Consider the following 19,915-nt stretch of genomic DNA (forward strand, 5'->3'; position numbering starts at 1 on the left):
CTCCACTCAAATTCAACACTTCAAAATATGAAGGTATGTGAACGTTTGTTTACATGCATGTTACAGGTGATGATAAAAAATATTAAAGCTACATTATTTTAATTAATAAAAATTTTAAGAGATTAGATATACAAAGCCATAGTGGGTACATAAAACCCATAACAAGAAAAGCATTGGGGGCCTTAGGATACTCAAATCTAAAGCAGAAGAAAAATGTCAATTAACAGAATCTTCTGAATCTAGCCAACCAAATGAATAATGAAATGGAGCCCTTAAGATCTCTCACAGGTCTAAACTTGCTGTGCTTACAAAGCACCGATGAGTAGATAATTTAAGATATGCTTAGGGTACACTCCTTTGAGTTTGGTGTTACCAACTGCAAAATAAATGCTTCCCAAGGCCCCTTCCAATGTTCTTGACCTTTGGCTCTGCAAGTTCCCTCTAAGATTTAGGATTGCTTTTTGTGTGTACAGAAAATCGGTTGAAACACAGTTCATGCTCACAACTATGAATCGTGTACTAGCCTGGCTACCTAAAATATTTCAGGTATCTTTAAAAATCAGCTATAAATAAATATTCTTTGAATGAAGTTGATTCACCTTCCAAATGATAATTATATATTTGTGATCAAGCAATAAAGTTTTTTACAAGGGGAAGGAAGTAATGCAGTAAAGGGACGTAGAAGCACTGGCCTCTGTAATATTGATTTTATGAGTTAGAAAAGCAGAAAACTGTATAGTTAGATTACTGATTAAAGAGGGGTGTGTTGATCTAGTGACATAAAGTAAAAATCTAGAATTTTTTAAAAGGTAAATTATTTTTCTTTGTTTGGGTTACTTGAATGTATACTTGGCCCAATTTGTGCCCATCCATTACTGCATACTTTAGCAGAACAGGGGAGAACTTCATTTTCCTTTCTATATAGACAAAATGCAATATATTTTACTAGTTTTAATATATTTCAAGTAGATTTAAAGAACCCATTCTGATCTTAACAGAGTGAAAACATAACTGTATCAATCTGCCCACAAAGGTAGGAAGTTAGAAAGATTTAAGCAATGTTTTATTGTTGGTAGTTTCTTCCTCACTTTTTCCAGAACAGAGATGACATTGAATAGAATTCCTTGGGCTGTACAGTCTGCTGAAGGCCTGCTTCCAGTGTAAATGGCAGATGAAAGATGGGAAATGGTACTGAACCGGGTCTTACATTCCCCACGTCTCTTGGCCTTTGGTGCTGTGTAGAAGTGACATCACAGTTTCCTCACTGCTCTTCCACAGGAGCTGCTAACATCCTGGACTCGCTTTTCCCTGACAATCCATCAGAGCAGGACGAGTTTAAGTTCTTCTCGCCTCTGTTTCTACGTACACTGACCACAAACGCTCTCTATCCTCTGCTGATACGGATCTAGGAAGTTTCCTTCTTAACATATCAATATAAACACCATGCAGAGAATTTGAACATGCAACACAACCCTGTTAACAAGCGGTCTTCTTCTCACAGGTGTTACCTTCCATCTAACGCACTTTTAGTTCATTCTGCGGTTCGTGGGAGGTTATGATACAGCGACCCCACGTCAAACATCTCTTCTCATACAAAAGCAAGTTTAAAGGCAGAACATCTTACTGAGGGTTCCCTGGAGAAGAAAAGCTGTGTGAGATGTCCACGTGCACTTAGGATGCCTCTCCTCAAAGGCTGTCCTTAAAAGCTTCCGATGAAGAGAAGGAGATGTGGGTGTTCAGCACCAAGGTAGGAGGCACCTCATACCCGAAGTGACTTTCGAAGGAAGGTGTATTCCAAGATGTAAACGGGGGCAGGGCGGAGGCAGGCACAGTCATCCAAGCACTTCAGTCCATAGGAAACACACACAATTCGCTCTTAATTACACAGGAGCTGATCAGCGAGTTCAAGGTCATGCTGACCATCCTTATTTGAGCTCCACTAGGGCCCCTGGACTGGGAGACGGGGTGGGGGTGGATATGCAGAGGAACGAAGCTCGGAGGCAGGGACTCGGGACTGGAGGGAGGCAAGCGGGTGAGGCTCGAAGAACGGGAGCCTGCAAGGCAGCTCACAGCCTTTCCTACACTTGCGGGTGCCTCTCTGCACGGCGTCTAATGCTCGAACACCAGCTTACCACTAACTTGCAAATCACCTAATTGACTTTTGATTAATAAAATAGATTACTGGCTTTACTAACACTGAAAAATAACACAGCTTTTCAAATTAAAATTATTGGAAGATCTGCAAGATGGTGGAAGACTAACACGTGGAGATCACCTTTCTCCTCACAAATAACATCAGAAATACATCTACATGTGGAACAACTCCTACAGAACACCTACTGAACGCTGGCAGAAGACCTCAGACCTTCCAAAAGTCAAGAACCTCCCCATGTACCTGGGTAGGGCAAAAGAAAAAAGAATAAACAGAGACAAAAGGATAGGGACGGGACCTGCACCAGTGGGAGGGAGCTGTGAAGGAGGAAAGGTTTCCACACACTAGGAAGCCCCTTCGCGGGCGGAGACTGCAGGTGGCGGAGGGGGGGAAGCTTCGGAGCCGCGGAGGAGAGCACAGCAACAGGGGTGCGGAGGGCAAAGCGGAGAGATTCCCACACAGAGGATCGGGGCCGACCGGCACTCACCAGCCCGAGAGGCTTGTCTGCTCACCCGCCGGGGCGGGCAGGGCTGGGAGCTGAGGCTCGGGCTTCGAGGAGAGGGGACTCAGAGCGCCGCTTAAAGGAGCTCCAGAGAGGCTGCGAACCGCGGCTAAAAGCACGGACCCCAGAGACGGGCATGAGACGCTAAGGCTGCTGCTGCTGCCACCAAGAAGCCTGTGTGCAAGCACAGGTCACTATCCACACCCCTCTTCCGCAGAGCCTGTGCAGCCCGCCACTGCCAGGGTCCCGGGATCCAGGGACAACTTCCCCGGGAGAACGCAGGGCGCCTCAGGCTGGTGGAACGTCACGCCGGCCTCTGCCGCCGCAGACTCACCCCGCATCCGTGCCCCTCCCACCCCCGGCCTGAGTGAGCCAGAGCCCCCGAAGCAGCTGCTCCTTTAACCCCGTCCTGTCTGAGCTAAGAACAGACGCCCTCAGGCGACCTACACGCAGAGCCGCCTCCAGATCCAAAGCTGAACCCCCGGAGCTGTGCGAACAAAGAAGAGAAAGGGAAACTTCTCCCAGCAGCCTCAGGAGCAGCGGACTGAATCTCCACAATCAACTTGCTGTAGCCTGCATCTGTGGAATACCTGAATAGACAACGAATCATCCCAAATTGAGGCAGCGGACTTTGTGTGATTTTGCTTGTATAGCTTTGCTTTTACCATTTGTCCTAGGGTTCTGTCTGTCTGGTTTTGGGGGTTTTTTTTTAGTATACTTTTTAGCACTTGTTATCAATGGTGGATTAGTTTTTTGCTTTGGTTGCTCTCTTCTTTTTTTTATTACTTTTTAATAATTATTTTTAATTTTAATTATTTTATTTTAGTTATTTTTTCTTTCCTTCTTTTTTTTCTCCCTTTTCTTCTGAGCCGTGTGTCTGACAGGGTCTTGGTGCTCCGGCCAGGTGTCAGGACTGTGCTTCTGAGGTGGAAGGCCAAGATCGGGACACTGGTCCACCAGAGACCTCCCAGCTCCACATAATATCAAATGGCTAGAGCTCTCCCAGAGATCTCCATCTCAATGCTAAGACCTGGCTCCACTTAACGAGCAGCAAGCTACAGTGCTGGACACCCCAGGTCAAACAACTAGCAAGACAGGAACACAACCCCACCCATTAGCAGAGCGGCTGCCTAAAATCATAATAAGGTCACAGACACCCCCAAGCACACCAATGGACGCAGTCCTGCCCACCAGAAAGACAAGATCCTGCCTCATCCTCCAGAACACAGACACCAGTCCCCTCCACTAGGAGGCCTACACAACCCACTGAACTAACCTTACAACTGGAGTCACACACCAAAAATAGCAGGAACTACGAAACCACAGCCTGTGAAAAGGAGACCCCAAACACAGTAAGTGAAGCAAAATGAGAAGACAGAGAAATACAGCAGATGAAGGAGCAATGTAAAAACCCACCAGACCAAACAAATGAAGAGGAAATAGGAAGTCTACCCGAAAAACAATTCAGAGTAATGATAGTAAAGATGATCCAAAATCTTGGAAATAGAATGGAGAAAATACAAGAAACGTTTAACAAGGACCTAGAAGAACTATAGTGCAATCAAGTAATGATGAACAAGACAATAAATGAAATTAAAAATTCTCTAGAATGAATCAATAGCAGAACAACTGAGGCAGAAGAACGGATAAGTGACCTGGAAGATAAAATAGTGGAAATAACTACTGCAGAGCAGAATAAAGAAAAAAGAATGAAAAGAACTGAGGACAGTCTCAGAGACCTCTGGGACAATATTAAGTGCACCAACATTTGAATTATGGGTGTCCCAAAGAAGAAGAGAAAAAGAACGGGACTGAGCAAATATTTGAAGAGATTATAGTTGAAAACTTCCCTAATATGGGAAAGGAAATAGTTAATCAAGTCCAGGAAGCGCAGAGAGTCCCATACAGGATAAATCCAAAGAGAAACACTCCAAGACCCATATTAATCAAACTGTCAAAAATTAAATACAAAGAAAAAATATTAAAAGCAGCAAGGGAAGAACAACAAATAACACACAAGGGAATCCACATAAGGTTAACAGCTGATCTTTCAGCAGAAACTCTGCAAGCAAGAAGGGACTGGCAGGACATACTGAAAGTGATGAAGGAGAAAAACCTACAACCAAGATTACTCTATCCAGCAAGGATCGCATTCAGATTCGATGGAAAAATTAAAACCTTTTCAGACAGCAAAAGCTAAGAGAATTCAGCACCACCAAACCATCTTTACAACAAATGCTAAAGGAACTTCTCTAGGCAAGAAACACAAGAGAAGGAAAAGACCTACAATAACAAACCCCAATTAAGAAAATGGTAATAGGAACATACATATGGATAATTACCTTAGAAGTCAATGGATGAAATGCTCCAACCAAAAGACACAGACTGGCTGAATGGATTCAAAAACAAGAGCTGTATATATGCTGTCAACAAGAGACCCACTTCAGACCTAGGGACACACACAGACTGAAAGTGAGGGGACGGAATAAGATATTTCATGCAAATGGAAATCAAAATAAAACTGGAGTAGCAATTCCCATATCAGACAGAATAGTCTTTAAAATAAAGAATATTACAAGAGACAAAGAAGGACACTACATAATGATCAAGGGATCAATCCAGGAAGAAGATATAACAATTGTAAATATTTATGCACCAGCATTGGAGCACCTCAAAACATAAGGCAAATGCTAACAGCTATAAAAGGAGAAATCGACAGGAACACAATCATAGTACAGGACTTTAACACCCCACTTCCACCAACGGACAGATCATCCAAAATGAAAATAAATAAGGAAACACAAGCTTTAAATGATACATTAAAAAAGATGGACTTAATTGATATCTATAGACATTCCATCGAAAAACAACAGAATACACTTTCTTCCCAAGTGCTCATGGAACACTCTCCAGGATAGATCATACCTTGGGTCACAAATCAAGCCTTGGTAAATTTATGAAAATTGCAATTGTATCAAGGATCTTTTCTGACCACAACGCTACGAGATTAGATATCAATTAGAGGAAAAAATCTGTAAAAAATGCAAATACATGGAGGGTAAACAACAGACTACTTAATAACCAAGAGATCACTGAAGAAATCAAAGAGGAAATCAAAAAATACCTGGAAACAAATGACAAAGAAAACACAATGACCCAAAACCTATGAGACACAGCGAAAGCAGATCTAAGAGGGAAGTGTACAGCAATACAACCCTACCTCAAGAAATGAGAAAAATCTCAAATAAACAACCTAAACTTACACCTAAAGCAATTAGAGAAAGAAGAACAAAAGAACCCCAAAGTTAGCAGAAGGAGAGAAATCATAAAGATGAGATCAGAAATAAATGAAAAAGAAATGGAGGAAAAAATAGCAAAGATCAATAAAACTAAAAGCTGGTTCCTTGAGAAGATAAACAAAATTGATAAATCATTTAGCCAGACTCATCAACAAAGGAAGGGAGAAGACTCAAACCAACAGAATTAGAAATGAAAAAGGAGAAGTAACAACTGACACTGCAGAAATACAAAGGATCATGAGAGATTACTACAAACAACTATATGCCAATAAAATGGACAACCTGGAAGAAATGGACAAATTCTTAAAAAAGCACAACCTTCCAAGACTGAACAAGAAAGAAATAAAATCTATAAACAGGCCAATCACAAGCACTGAAATTGAAACTGTGATTAAAAATCTTCCAACAAACAAAGCCCAGGACCAGATGGCTTCACAGGTGAACTCTATCAAACATTTAGAGAAGAGCTAATACCTATCATTCTCAAACTCTTGCATAATATAGCAGAGGAAGGAACATTCCCAATCTCATTCTATGAGGCCACCATCACCCTGATACCAAAACCAGACAAAAATGTCACAAAGATAGAAAACTACAGGCCAATATCGCTGATGAACAGAGATGCAAAATTCCTCAAGAAAATACTAGCAAACAGAATCCAACAGCACATTAAAAGGATCATACACCATGATCAAGAGGGGTTTATCCCAGGAATGCAAGGATTCTTCAATATATGCAAATCGATCAATGTGACAAGCAACTTTAACAAATTGAAGGAGAAAAACCATATGATCATCTCAATAGATGCAGAAAAAGCTTTTGACAAAATTCAGTACCCATTCATGATAGAAACCCTCCAGAAAGTAGGCAAAGAGGGAACTTACCTCAACATAATAAAGGCCATATATGACAAACCCACAGCCAACATCGTTCTCAATGGCGAAAAGCTGAAACCATTTCCACTAAGATCAGGAACAACACAAGTTTGCCCACTCTCACCACTATTATTCAACATAGTTTTGGAAGTTTTAGCCACAGCAAACGGAGAAGAAAAGGGAATAAAAGGAATCCAAATCGGAAAAAAAGAAGTAAAGCTGTCACTGTTTGCAGAGGACACAAAACTATACATAGAGAATCCTAAAGATGCTTCCAGAAAACTACCAGAGCTAATCAATGAATTTGGTAAAGTAGCAGGATACAAAATTAATGCACAGAAATCTCTTGCATTCCTATACACTAATGACGAAAAATCTGAAAGAGAAAGTAAGGAAACACCCGCATTTGCCATTGCAACAAAAAGAATGAAATACCTAGGAATAAACCTACCTAAGGAGACAAAAGACCTGTATGCAGAAAATTATAAGACACTGATGAAAGAAATTAAACAGGTTACAAACAGATGGACAGATACACCATGTTCTTGGATTGGAAAAATCAACACTGTGAAAATGACTATACTACAGAAAGCAATCTACAGATTCAATGTAATCCCTATCAAACTACCAATGGCATTTTTCACAGAACCAGAACAAAACATTGCACAGTTTGTATTGAAACACAAAAGACCCCAAATAGCCAAAGCAATCTTGAGAAAGAAAAACGGAGCTGGAGGAATCAGGCTCCCTGACTTCAGACTATACTACAAAGCTACAGTAATCAAGACAGTATGGTACTGGCACAAAAACAGAAATATAAATCAATGGAACAGGATCAAAAGCCTAGAGATAGGGCTTCCCTGGTGGTGCAGTGGTTGAGAGTCCACCTGCCAATGCAGGGGACACAGGTTCGTGCCCCAGTCCGGGAAGATCACACATGTCGTGGAGCGGCTGCGCCCGTGAGCTATGGCCGCTGAGCCTGCGTGTCCGGAGCCTGTGTTCCACAACGGGAGAGGCCACAACGGTGAGAGGCCCATGTACCGCAAAAAAAAAAAAAAAAAAAAGAGCCCAGACGTAACCTATGCACATATGGTCACCTTATGTTTGATAAAGGATTCAAGCATATAAAATGGAGAAAAGACAGCTTCTTCAATAAGTGATGCTGGGAAAACTGGACAGCTACATGTAAGAAGAATGAAATTAGAACACTTGGTAACACCATACACAAAAATAAAGTCAAAATGTATTAAAGACCTAAATGTAATGCCAGACACTATAAAATTCTTAGAGGAAAACATAGGCAGAACACTCTATGGCAGCAATCACAGCAAGATCCTTTTTGGACCACCTCCTAGAGAAATGGAAATAAAAACAAAAATAAACAAATGGGACCTAATGAAACTTAAAAGCTTTTGCACAGCAAAGGAAACCATAAACAAGACGAAAAGAGAACCCTCAGAATGGGAGAAAATATTTGCAAATGAAGCAACTGATAAAGGATTAATCTCCAAAACATACAAGCAACTCATGCAGCTCAATATCAAAAAAACAAACAACCCAATCCAAAAATGGGCAGAAGACCTAAGTAGACATTTCTCCAAAGGAGATATACAGACTGCCAACAAACACATGAAAGCATGCTCAGCATCACTAATCATTAGAGAAATGCAAATCAGCACTGCAGTGAGGTATCATCTCACACTGGTCAGAATGACCATCATCAAAAAATCTAGAAACAATAAATGCTGGAGAGGGTGTGGAGAAAAGGGAACCCTCTTGCACTGTTGGTGGGAATGTAAATTGATACAGCCACTATGGAGAACAGTATGGAGGTTCATTAAGACACTAAAAATAGAACTACCATACCACCCAGTGATCCCACTACTGGACATATACCTGAGAAAACCATAATTCAAAAAGAGTCATGTACTGCAATGCTCATTGCAGCACTATTTACAATAGCCAGGACATGGAAGCAACCTAAGTGTCCATCGACAGATGAATGGATAAAGAAGATGTGGCACATATATACAATGGAATAGTACTCAGCCATAAAAGGAAACGGAATTGAGTTATTTGTAGAAAGGTGGATAGACCGAGAGTCTGTCACACAGAGTGAAGTAACTCAGAATGAGAAAAACAAATCCCGTATGCTAACACATATATATGGAATCTAAAAAAAAAAAAAGTGGTTCTGAAGAACCTAGGGGCAGGATAGGAATAAAGATGCAGACGTAGAGAATGGACTTGAGGACACGGGAAGGGGGAAGGGTAAGTTGGTACAAAGTGAGAGAGTGGCATGGACATATATACACTACCAAATGTAAAATAGATAGCTAGTGGGAAGCAGCCGCATAGCACAGGGAGGTCAGCTCGGTGCTTTGTGACCACCTGGAGGGATGGGATAGGGAGGGTGGGAGGGAGACACAAGAGGGAGAGGATATGGGGATATATGTATACGTATAGCTGATTCACTTTGTTCCAAAGCAGAAACTAACACAACATTGTAAAGCAATTATACTCCAATAAACATGTTAAAAAAAAAAAAAGATGCTAAAGGAGCAAAACACACACAAAAAAATTAAAATTATTATCTCAAATGTTACTTAACAAGTAAAGACCAATATAAATGGCATGAATGAACTTCAAAAGTTTTATCTCTAATAAAATATTGATCATGGGACTGTAACATGTAATATCAGGTATAGAATGTTTAAGACAATAACGGCTTATACTAAATCCACTTCACATCCACTAAGTTGTTTTCCTATGCATATCCATTATTCATATTTGTCAGGAAAAAGGCAAAAACAAATTCTCTGCATCAAGGACCCACGATAGTAGTTGTTAAATTACAACATTCAGATGGCTATAAATACATGATAAATGTTGACGATGATGCTTATGAAACAGTCTTTGTCTCAAAGACACACCCGGCCCCAGCATTTCCTCCTTCATCTATGGCTGTGAAGAACTGAAACTAGCAGCCATGGAGATTGTTTTGAAAGGCATAAACAATATCTCAAACATAAAAATGCCATGTAAACCACAATATATAACCTGTAAAAGTCAATTTATATGCTGTAACCTGTGTCGGGTTAAATGTACTTCATTACTTTATTACATATCAAACCAATAAAAATAAAGATTTAAGAACTCTAATTGAAAGAAAGTTTAACTTATAAAATTCTTCAGCAGGAAATTTTATATACACACGGGCACACATGTACATACACATACACACGCTCTACGTGGGGTAGACACCTTTATTTAAAAAGGTTAGTATTCATTGACTCACCAGTTTCATTTTGACCAAACTAATTTATCACTTACTATGTTACTACTGATCAGTTGTTGGCTCCAAATTAAAAAAGAGATGTAAAACACACATTTCAGGCAGAATAATTCACAAGAGGCATCACTGTAGTTTTCTTGTATGTAGAAATAATCATCCAGCTGTTACTATTGAAATAACAGAAATCTACAGAAAGACATTACTTGCTATGATAATTGAGGCTAAAGGAAAAAAAAATTCACTTACAGTATAATTATAAAAGCTCAGTATATGTATAGAAGTAAATTTAATTGTGTATTCAATGACTTAACATTCACCGCAAAATATTTTAATAGAGAAAACAAATGTAAAAGTATAAATAAATTTTCATCACCTACCTCTCTTCATATTCCTGCTTGAGCCCGCGGTCGTATCTGAAGGACACGGGCAACGCCCTCCACACTTGACTGAGATCTGTTTTCCTAAGATGCATGCCTGGTATTCTAGTTTGCACTGTATAAAAAGAGAAAAAATAGTAATTCAAGTACATTTAGTTATATCAACCGGAAGTCAAGAACATGACAAAAGGGCACCTGCAGTTCTATGACACCTGCTATAGACAGGTGAATGGGACAGAGCAGAGCGTGTTACACCTGAATCCGCATCCTGTGATGCCACTCCCCGTGCGGTGTGTGGGCCAGCACTGAAACGTTCTCAGCCTCAAGTCCTAATATGAATAATGAGGAAGATAATACCTAATCTAGTGGAATCTAAAAGAGTGATACAAATGAACTTATTTACAAAACAGAAATAGAGCCACACACTTAAAAAACAAACTTTTGGTTACCAAAGGGGAAAGGCAGGGGAGGGATAAATTAGGAGTTTGGGATTGACATATATACACACTACTTTATATAAAATAGATAATCCACAAGGACCTACTGTACAGCACAGGGAACTCTACTCAATATTGTATTATAACCTATGTGGGAACAGAATTTGAAAAAGAATACACATATGCATAACTGATATACTTTGCTGTACACCTGAAACTAACACAACACTGTAAATCAACTACACTTCAGTAAAAAATCGAATCCACAGAATTTTAAGAATCAAATGCTAGTAGCTGCCATGAATCAGGCTCTCAGCAGATGTGAATAAAAGCTGAATGAAATTAAAGGCAAACGATCGACATTGTTATGGCACATTAGGACACTTTTTTTAGTTTATTTTTGTTTTAATTTTCTTTGTAAACATTGCTCTTCATAAAATTTAAGCCTGAGTAATTTAAATAATCCTTAAGATAATATTTTATAACTGTATATTTGACATGATTTTAAAAACTGCAAACCTACTCCATCATTTAAGAGGCAATAATTATCTTCTGCCTCTAAAAAATATAGATCTTGCTAATTCTGAAGTAATGTGATTTCTTTCCTGGCTGGGTCCATAATTTACTCAGTGCAAATGATTTTAAAATTAAATAGGGCAGACTTTCTGGCTCCAACCGACAAATGTACCAGTGACTAATTTAATTCAGCTTCAGCTGATATCAGGAAGCATGGACTATACCCAATGACTAATCAGATTACTCACATATATGTAACATTTTTTTCCTTGCCGAATAACTCTCTAATGGACAGGCAAAATTCTTAACTAGGCCTGTTACAAAAGATAAAAAATTATTATATTTGAAATGTATTTGTAGTGGCTTAGTGGGCCTTTTGGAGGAATAAACCCTTTCAAAGGTATCATTATTTTTCATTATTCAATCTTTCAAGAATCCAAGAAAAATGACCTTGTCACATAAAATCGCAATGAATTTTAAATGTAATTTAAAATGCCCAATAGTAATCAAATGTAGAAATAAATAAAGAGATTGAGTTTTTTAATAAAAGACAATTTACATGAAACCTTGAGACTTCAAATTTAATATTATTTACTGTAACTACTTTTAATTTAATATTTCAGAAACCTGGATTGGTCATAAGATAATGACACAATTTAAGAAAAGTTCAAGAGCAATTGTAAGTGGCGTATGAAGAGACAAAGCCAAAAGTCAATATTAATTACAGCTAATGTGGAATTTTGAAATCTGAAAATGTTAGGTCCTTTCAAAGATGTAACGCCATACTCATTTACATTTTAAATGTAGTTTATTTTAGCAGTGATTTTTTTTAATAAAAAAGGAATGTCTGAAAAATACCTGAATAAACAACAAAAATAGCACAATCTTTATAAAAGTTGATTTAATTTTCATCAAAAAAGTTTGACCTCTTAGCTAATTTTCTTGGATATGTGACAATTTAAAAATTTCACAGCTGTCTTTAAAACTTGCATGATATGATGAAGTTGTAGCTTTGTAAAGAATTCTTTATCAAGAATTATGTCGTAAATGAAACAATTTCTCTTTCAGAATGATTCTGTGGAATACTTCCTTTCTGTATGCATGTCTGTAAAGAGCAACAGAATCAGATGTCTAGCAAATACACCCTATGTGTATAGTTATATGAATCTAGCTTCCTGTCATCAGAAAATCATTTATTTTTTTAACTCATGAATTGATTTTGAAAAAAATCTTCATGAAGAATTTTATTCAAAGAATATAAAGATATTAAAAGTACTATTTAAAAATATCTTTTAGCTACACCCACTGATTGCATTTCTAATTAATAATATTCAATTTACTTAATTATCACAAAGCTGAAATATTTATAACAGTATAAGTGAACTAAAACATCACATAAAAGGCATGCTCATTAGTCTGTAATTAACCCAAAATGCAAATACAGTAGAGGAAGACATGATTAATGCATTCCTGATTACCTAAGACCTTTAGTCTTGAGAACACTTGAGTTACCAGTGATCCTGAGGACTCAGCCTACAGGATGGGTTTTCTAATGTCAAAACTGACAACTGTCAGGGAAAATAAGTTATTTGTTTAAAAACAGGGTCAAAGAAGAAGATGTGATCTTTCCACCCGCAGAAAAGGACTCTGGCCAGGAGACCCTGGGATTGGCCACTGGTAAGGTTTGTAAGATGACGTAACCCCCATGGTCAGGGACATGGCTTAGACCAGAGGTTCTTGTCCAGGGGCTGACTCTGCTCCCTGGGGACATCTGGGGACAGTTTTGGTTGTGACCATGGGGCGGGGAGTGGGGGGGATGCTGCTGAATTACTAGCTAGAGGCCAGAAGCGCTACTGAACACCTCGCAGCACACTGGTCAGCCCCTCCAGATTAAAGCGCTACCCGGCCTCGCATGTCAGTAGAGCCGAAGCTGAGGAGCCCTCTTAGGGGTGCTGGTCTTCCAAAAGACATCAGACGGATTAACTAAACTCTCAACGCCTCATCCACACTTCCTTAGGGTGTTTTTTCTTGAGCATTCACTAAAGTAACACATAAAAAATAAAAACAATGGTATAAACAAACTACCAGCTACAAGTACTTTATTTTTTAAATTTTATTTTTAGTAAATTTATTTATTTTATTTATTTACGTTCGGCTGTGTTGGGTCTTTGTTGCTGTGTGTGGGCTTTTCTCTAGTTGTGGCGAGCAGGGGCTACTCTTTGTTGTGGTGCACAGGCTTCTCACTGCGGTGGCTTCTCTTGTTGCGGAGCATGGGCTCTAGGCGCGTGGGCTTCAGTAGTTGTGGCACGTGGGCTCTAGAGCACAGGCTCAGTAGTTGTGGCGCACGGACTTAGCTGCTCTGCAGCATGTGGGAACTTCTCAGACCAGAGCTTGAACCTGTGTCCCCTGCATTGGCAGGTGGATTCTTAACCACTGTGCCATCAGGGAAGCCCTACAAGTACTTTAATTTCTCAGAAAACCCAGAAAATACAAAGCATTTTGTAAGACAAAGACAACAACAACAACAACAGACAACAACATACAGTTTATCAACAGCAACGTTCATGAGGCATCCCTGAGTGTGGAGCTCTGGGATCTGATGCATTACTGTTTTGATCATTGAGTAAGACAGGCATACTTTTAAAAATAAATTTTACAAGTCCTACTTAGCTTCTGCATCTGATCAGAAATATCAATACATGGCTCAAATGGGGTTCAAGCACTCTTTTATAGTGTTTCTAATGTAGAACAAGAATGTAATTATCAGTAGGTAAAACAGCAACTATGTTCTGTGTGGCATTGTAGTGATAAACACATTTCTTCAAGTGAAGATAAACTGAGGAACACGGGATGCTACGCATCACTTTTTAGCCTCCATTTTACCTGGGCTGGACTGGCTAACACACCACATCATCCCTATTTAATACCTTAGAGGCCCAGTATCTCAGACACGCCCTGCGCTTTCACAGGCGGCTTTCCTCGCGTCAGCATGGCGCCCCCTTCCCGAGCACAGCCTCCACCTGGGTTTCCTGGTCCCTGCTCTGTGTGGCCCAGCCCAGCCCAAGGCAGCCTACCTAGGAGGGGGTAGAACCCTGACCCCTTCCTTCAGCTGGGATTTACCATCTGCGCGCACACCCTCATTTCTCTTTTTGGAACACCCTACGTTTCGTTAAGGAGCAACACCCTGCTGATTCGGGCACCTTACTTCTCTTTCCACTATACAATGCTCCATCACACACCTCACATGGGGACTCAGGTGACCTGTTACGCTCCCACATTCGTAACTGGACCTGGGGGGTGGGGGCAGGTCCCCTGGGGGCTCACGGCAGGTGTGGGCACAGACATGAGGGTCCTGCACCTGAGCAGTCTCTGGGGCTCCCCGACAGCCGTGTCAGTCCCCTTCTTCCAGACACTTGGCTTGCCCTCCACCAGGCCTCCAGTCAGCATCTTGAGACCGGGTTTCGGAAAGGACCTGCGGAACGTGGGCAGACCGAGGTGAGGTCACAGGAGGGCAGGAAGGATGCTTCAACCCGAGTTCATACATTTACAAGCCTTGTCCTGTCCTGTCGACATGAACAGGAGAATACTGCTGCTCCGGCGGGCGACTCAATCACCTGACAAGGAGAACTGCCGAAAAGAATGAGGCAAGAAGAGCATCCTTAACCCTCACCTCACCACACACATTCTCTTACATCTAGTGTAGCCTCTGGACCAGTATGTCTCCAATTCTGCAAACAGGAATGAGTATTACAGATGTTCTTCCTTCCAAAATTAAACACCTCACCGCAGAAACCTGCCTCGTTTGGCACACAGAGCTTAGCATCCCGCAGGGCAGCATCAGAACACGCCAAAGAGAAAACGGTGGGCGTGGGGTGCGGACTCAGAACTGGTTTGGGGCTGGTTTTCCTTTGCTCAGTCTTTGTTCCAGGTGTCCCTGGGGTTTCAACACTGCATTCTGCCTTCAACTCAATTTAATCCAGAGTAATCCTACAATGTGAGGATGCGTCATGACCCTCACCTCAGGCAAGGCTGCTAGTGTATGCATAAAGAAAACCCGCTTTTCATGCATTGAATCATTTAGTGGAGCTGCAGGACCATCTAGTCAGGGTCTCCTAGTCCACGATTTCTGTGCATAAGGAAGAGCTCATGTATGGATTTTCCTCTTTGTTAGGCCGTTGTTGTAAACAGTTATTCTAGACTTCAAAATCTGGTAATAAATTTAAAAGATTTTAAGGGTCAAAAGGATAGTATGTTTATTTTACCATCATTTCATGCTTGCATGTTTCACTGAATTTTCTCATTAAACCAAAATTCTTACTTAAATTACTCCAAATGAAAGTTTCTTTCAAGTATCAGTAATAGTTTCAATTAAAATAAGACCTATAAAAACATATTGTTTGATGACTGATACAATACATACATGAAATTAATAAAATTATTTTAAATGACTATTGATTTGTATTTCCTTTATTTACCTTCACATATATAACATGAACTTTCTAAGATAACTCAGAATTTTCCAGAGGTGCAGGAGTAGTTAAAAATACTTAAGAAACGGATGAACACAGAAGGCTGTGACACCAAGCACTCCTAAAAAGGAGGATGACATTTGAGGAGACATTATCTTTACAGATACAAATGACAGTGAATTTCTAAAAAAAGAATGGGAGTAGGAAACAAGAGGTGTATTTTAAAAAACATATAAGGAGATGAAAGAATCAGGACAGAAGGTTACATTTAGGTAACAAGAGAAATGCCTCTGAAGACCTCAAAGCAGCAGAAGACACCAACGATAATACAAACATGGCAACACTGACGTGTGATGGTTTGTGCACACGTTTTAATGTCTGTGGGGCTTACACACTGAACTTCTCATTTTAACTGTTCTCTAATCAATAGAAAGCACGAGGAAATTCCTTGTTTATCACGCTTAAGAAATACCAAGCGCCTGTTAAAAAGTATGTACTACTCTTAAAGCTAAGACATGCACCGAAGGCTCAGCTGCCCTATACAGTTTGATGCACTGGTAGCAAAGATGCCCTTTGGGATGAACGGAAAGAGAAACAGGGGAAGAGGGGTGCCATGAGCTTTGACACAAAGATACCAGGACACAAGACTGGGTTTTCCCGCTGTGTCAAGTGTCCCCTTGAGTAAAGGGGAGGGGCTCACTGAGGAGCTAGCGCTCCAGAGCAAGGGTGCCCTCTGTCCACTGACCTCAAGAGGGCACCTGCAACCAAGACCGTGATGGGAGAGAAGATCTTCCGCTTCCCAGGAAGGACGGACGGCCTGCTATCGGGGTGGTCAGAACACAGGATGAAGGACGAGTTACTACAGGGAAGGTGAATGTAAAAAGGACAAACGCCACAGTCAGGTGAAGCAGAGTGGCAGCAAACTAGACGGCCTTTCTGAGGCGGACAGTGCGTCCAATATTAAGAATAAACTACCATCCTGCTGGAACACCTACTCACACGGACATACATCTGGGACCAATTCACAGGCATCCTTGTGCACAAAACTACTCAAATGAGTTCACACTCATCCCTCTGATTCCGATCCAACGCCCAGGATCCCTTCAGGCCTATTTTCCGCGTTTGTCAGCACTTGGTTCAACAAGGAGAAATGTGGATCCAGTCACATGCTCGACCTACGTTCATAATTATTCCACAGCACCACTCACGGTCCTCTCCTCAGCATGGAAGGTCCCGGAGCAGCCGCACTGGACGCCCAGGCTCTCAGGCGCAGGCAGGCACCCCTCCGGGACCGAGGTACCGGTTCAACCCACCTCGTGCAGTGGGTACCACGGAGCGTGAGGCCCAGGGAGGGACCTAACTTTCCTTCCTGTAGCTCCATCAGTTTCTAAGAGAGGAGCGCTGAGATCTCAGGATGTGTTAGAGAGATGCGACAGTTTCTCCCTGTAGAAACTGCTTTATGTATCTGGGGACTAACTATACACACGTAAGACTGGAATTCTTCGATTTTCCAGGTGAATTAACATATTAATCATTATGCAGTAATCCTTTTCATCTTCTACGGCTTTTATCTGAAGATCTAATTTGTCCGACTATTCTGCAGTACTGGGAGTCGAGTCCCCAGGGATCTCCTATGTTTCTACACATTTTGGAGCAGAGGCACTGAGTGCCTTTTGCTTTGTGGAATCTCTTAAATTTGTCTGAACATCGAGAGTCCTTGCCGGAGAGAGATGACGTGTCCTCTGCAGAGAAGGCAGATTTGTTTGCTTCTCAGTAAAACAGAGGTAACTCCCCCCAGGGGGCAGAGGGTGGGCAGGCCTGTCTGCAGCCCGTGGTCACCCACGGGGTTTCCTGTGCTGTGACACAAACCCCGTGTGTGTGGAGCACACAACTGGGTCACTCCGCACGGCCCTTGGGCCTTGTGGGGGAAAGAGAATGGACGCCAGCACGAAGACCGAGCTGTTGGTGTCGTGAGTAACAAGTGACCCAGTAGGCCCGTGTCTTCTGCAGTGCGCATGAAACAGGGTAAAAATCCCAGACCCTCACAGTTCTCCACAGTTTTTTGCGGCAGCAAAGACGCTTTCTGGAGAAGAGAGGACTCTGGGCCCCAAGCCCAGGTCAGAAGAGGAGGAGATACTCGGGGCAAACGCCCTCAGGCCAGTCACAAGCCAAAGCCGGCGACAGGCTCACCCACTGTCCCCCGGTTCCCGAACCCCTGGGCCTGCGCGCAAGGCGCGGCACCGAGCGAAGCCGGCCACACGGGCTCTGCTTACGGCTCCCAAGCGCCGGGCGGGACGCGGAAGGCCGTGCCGCTGAGCACGAGGCCAGCTGTCCAGGTCCCGAACGAGGCGGAAGGCCACGCACACGCACCCTGCTCCGGCCGAGAGCTGTGGCCCTCGAGGGGCCGTGCAAGTGTGGCCACGACGGACGTGCCGGGCCTGCTGGGGAGGGGCAGTTGGATTGAGCCGAGGGCCCGGGCAGGGCAGGCAAGCCCGCTGCCCTGTCGGGGGCCCCTTCTGGACCGGCTGGCGCCCATGCCCCGCGCTGCCTGAGCCGGAGCGGCGTGCCCTCGGGGGGGAACGCCCGGGCGCCACCGCTGAAGCTTTCGCGCTGACCCCTTCCTCGCCGTCTGCCTCCAGAGCCGCCGGACGCCTGCACTGTCCGGCATCTTCGGCGTCCACAGGGGGCCCTGTGCGAAGGAGAGTCAAGCCTCGCTCTGCACGGAGGGGATGGCCGATCCACTCCGGACAAATTTCAGGGGCCTGTTCACTACAGCTCCTTAAACGACGTGGGTGGTTTCGCACGGTCAGTGTCTCCCACGCGGAAAGAACGCTGTTACCCCTTAGGTCGCCACCCCCAAAGTAGCCCCGGCCCCGGACTGTTCCCTTAGGGCCTTGGGGGAAGAATGACGGTGCTCTACGTGGTCCTTTCATCAGCTCAGCTGACAGGCTGACCAGAAGCCGTCCAGCAAGCTGTGTCCACGCCCCACTGCATCCCCGATGGACCCTTCTGGGGCCTAATCTCTCCTGACCCGCTTTCAGGTGACACTGTTGCTACTGCAGTTGCATCAGCTGACCGTGGACGCAGTGTTGAGACATATCTGCGTTATGAGTTTGACGTACTGGACTATTTGTCGTTTGACCTCAGGGCAACTTTTATCACAAAATCTACTCATTCACAGGCTGACAGGCACAGCTGACTGCGTTGCATGGAAAGTCCTTGCCCCTCACCGTCCACAAACTACTGATCTTGGTCGGCAATGGCTGGTCTCTTCAAAATCCTGCTCAAAAGGGTTTCTGACTGGACCTGCCTCACTGACTAAGGCAGTGTGGTCACAATTCCACTGCTTCCAGAAAGGGAACATAACCGCTCGGCTGGCTCCTGGGTAACGGAAGCACGAGAGAGACTATATGGACTTATTTAAACCTTCAGGATCTTTACTTTCGTTCCTAATTGATGTTGCAGGCTGGTCCGACGCTGCACCTCTGCGTGACGGCCTGTCCACAGGGGACCTTGGGCATTAAACTCAATTCTGGTTCCAGCCCCTGGATTCCCTGGTTGGATGGAGGTGGTCCTGGACATTTGTCCATGCAGGTCACAGGCAGGGATGTAACGGGTCTCTAACTTTCACAAAAGTGCCCTCTTCCCTCCTGGGCTGGACGCTTATAGATGAACTGTTTATGGGTGAGGTTGAGAGGCTGATAGGAAGAAATGGGACCTCTGAGTTGCTGTCATTGGCAGGGTAATTTTACGGTAACACAGGGAGAGCCACAACCCCAACACCCGGGGAGGGGACGCCTCAGGCCCTGGGAAGTGGCGGAGGGAGAGGCATCACAGATGCTCTGTCTTCCAGAACAATGCCTGTCTCTCCCCGTCAAAGCAGGTGCCCTGTGTGCCCTCCCAGTGCTGCAGATGCCTTATTTAAAATACCTGACTGCTGGAGTTGCCCTCCCTGGACTCCCCTTCTCCATCCTTCCTAACTTATCACGCAGC

The 19,915-nt window shown here is 42.9% G+C and overlaps 1 protein-coding gene across 1 annotated transcript in view; it reads right to left on the reverse strand.

Annotated features, from left to right (window-relative positions):
• SPOCK3 (SPARC (osteonectin), cwcv and kazal like domains proteoglycan 3) overlaps positions 1-19,915 on the reverse strand; it is a 434,386-nt gene that overhangs the window by 154,853 nt on the left and 259,618 nt on the right. The window contains exon 6 of the mRNA XM_073805699.1: positions 10,501-10,615. Within this exon, the coding sequence (XP_073661800.1) occupies positions 10,501-10,615 (115 nt within the window). The remainder of the gene's footprint in view (positions 1-10,500; positions 10,616-19,915) is intronic.

Source organism: Tursiops truncatus, chromosome 6 (assembly GCF_011762595.2).
Source record: "Tursiops truncatus isolate mTurTru1 chromosome 6, mTurTru1.mat.Y, whole genome shotgun sequence".
NCBI classification, from domain to species: Eukaryota; Metazoa; Chordata; class Mammalia; order Artiodactyla; family Delphinidae; genus Tursiops; species Tursiops truncatus.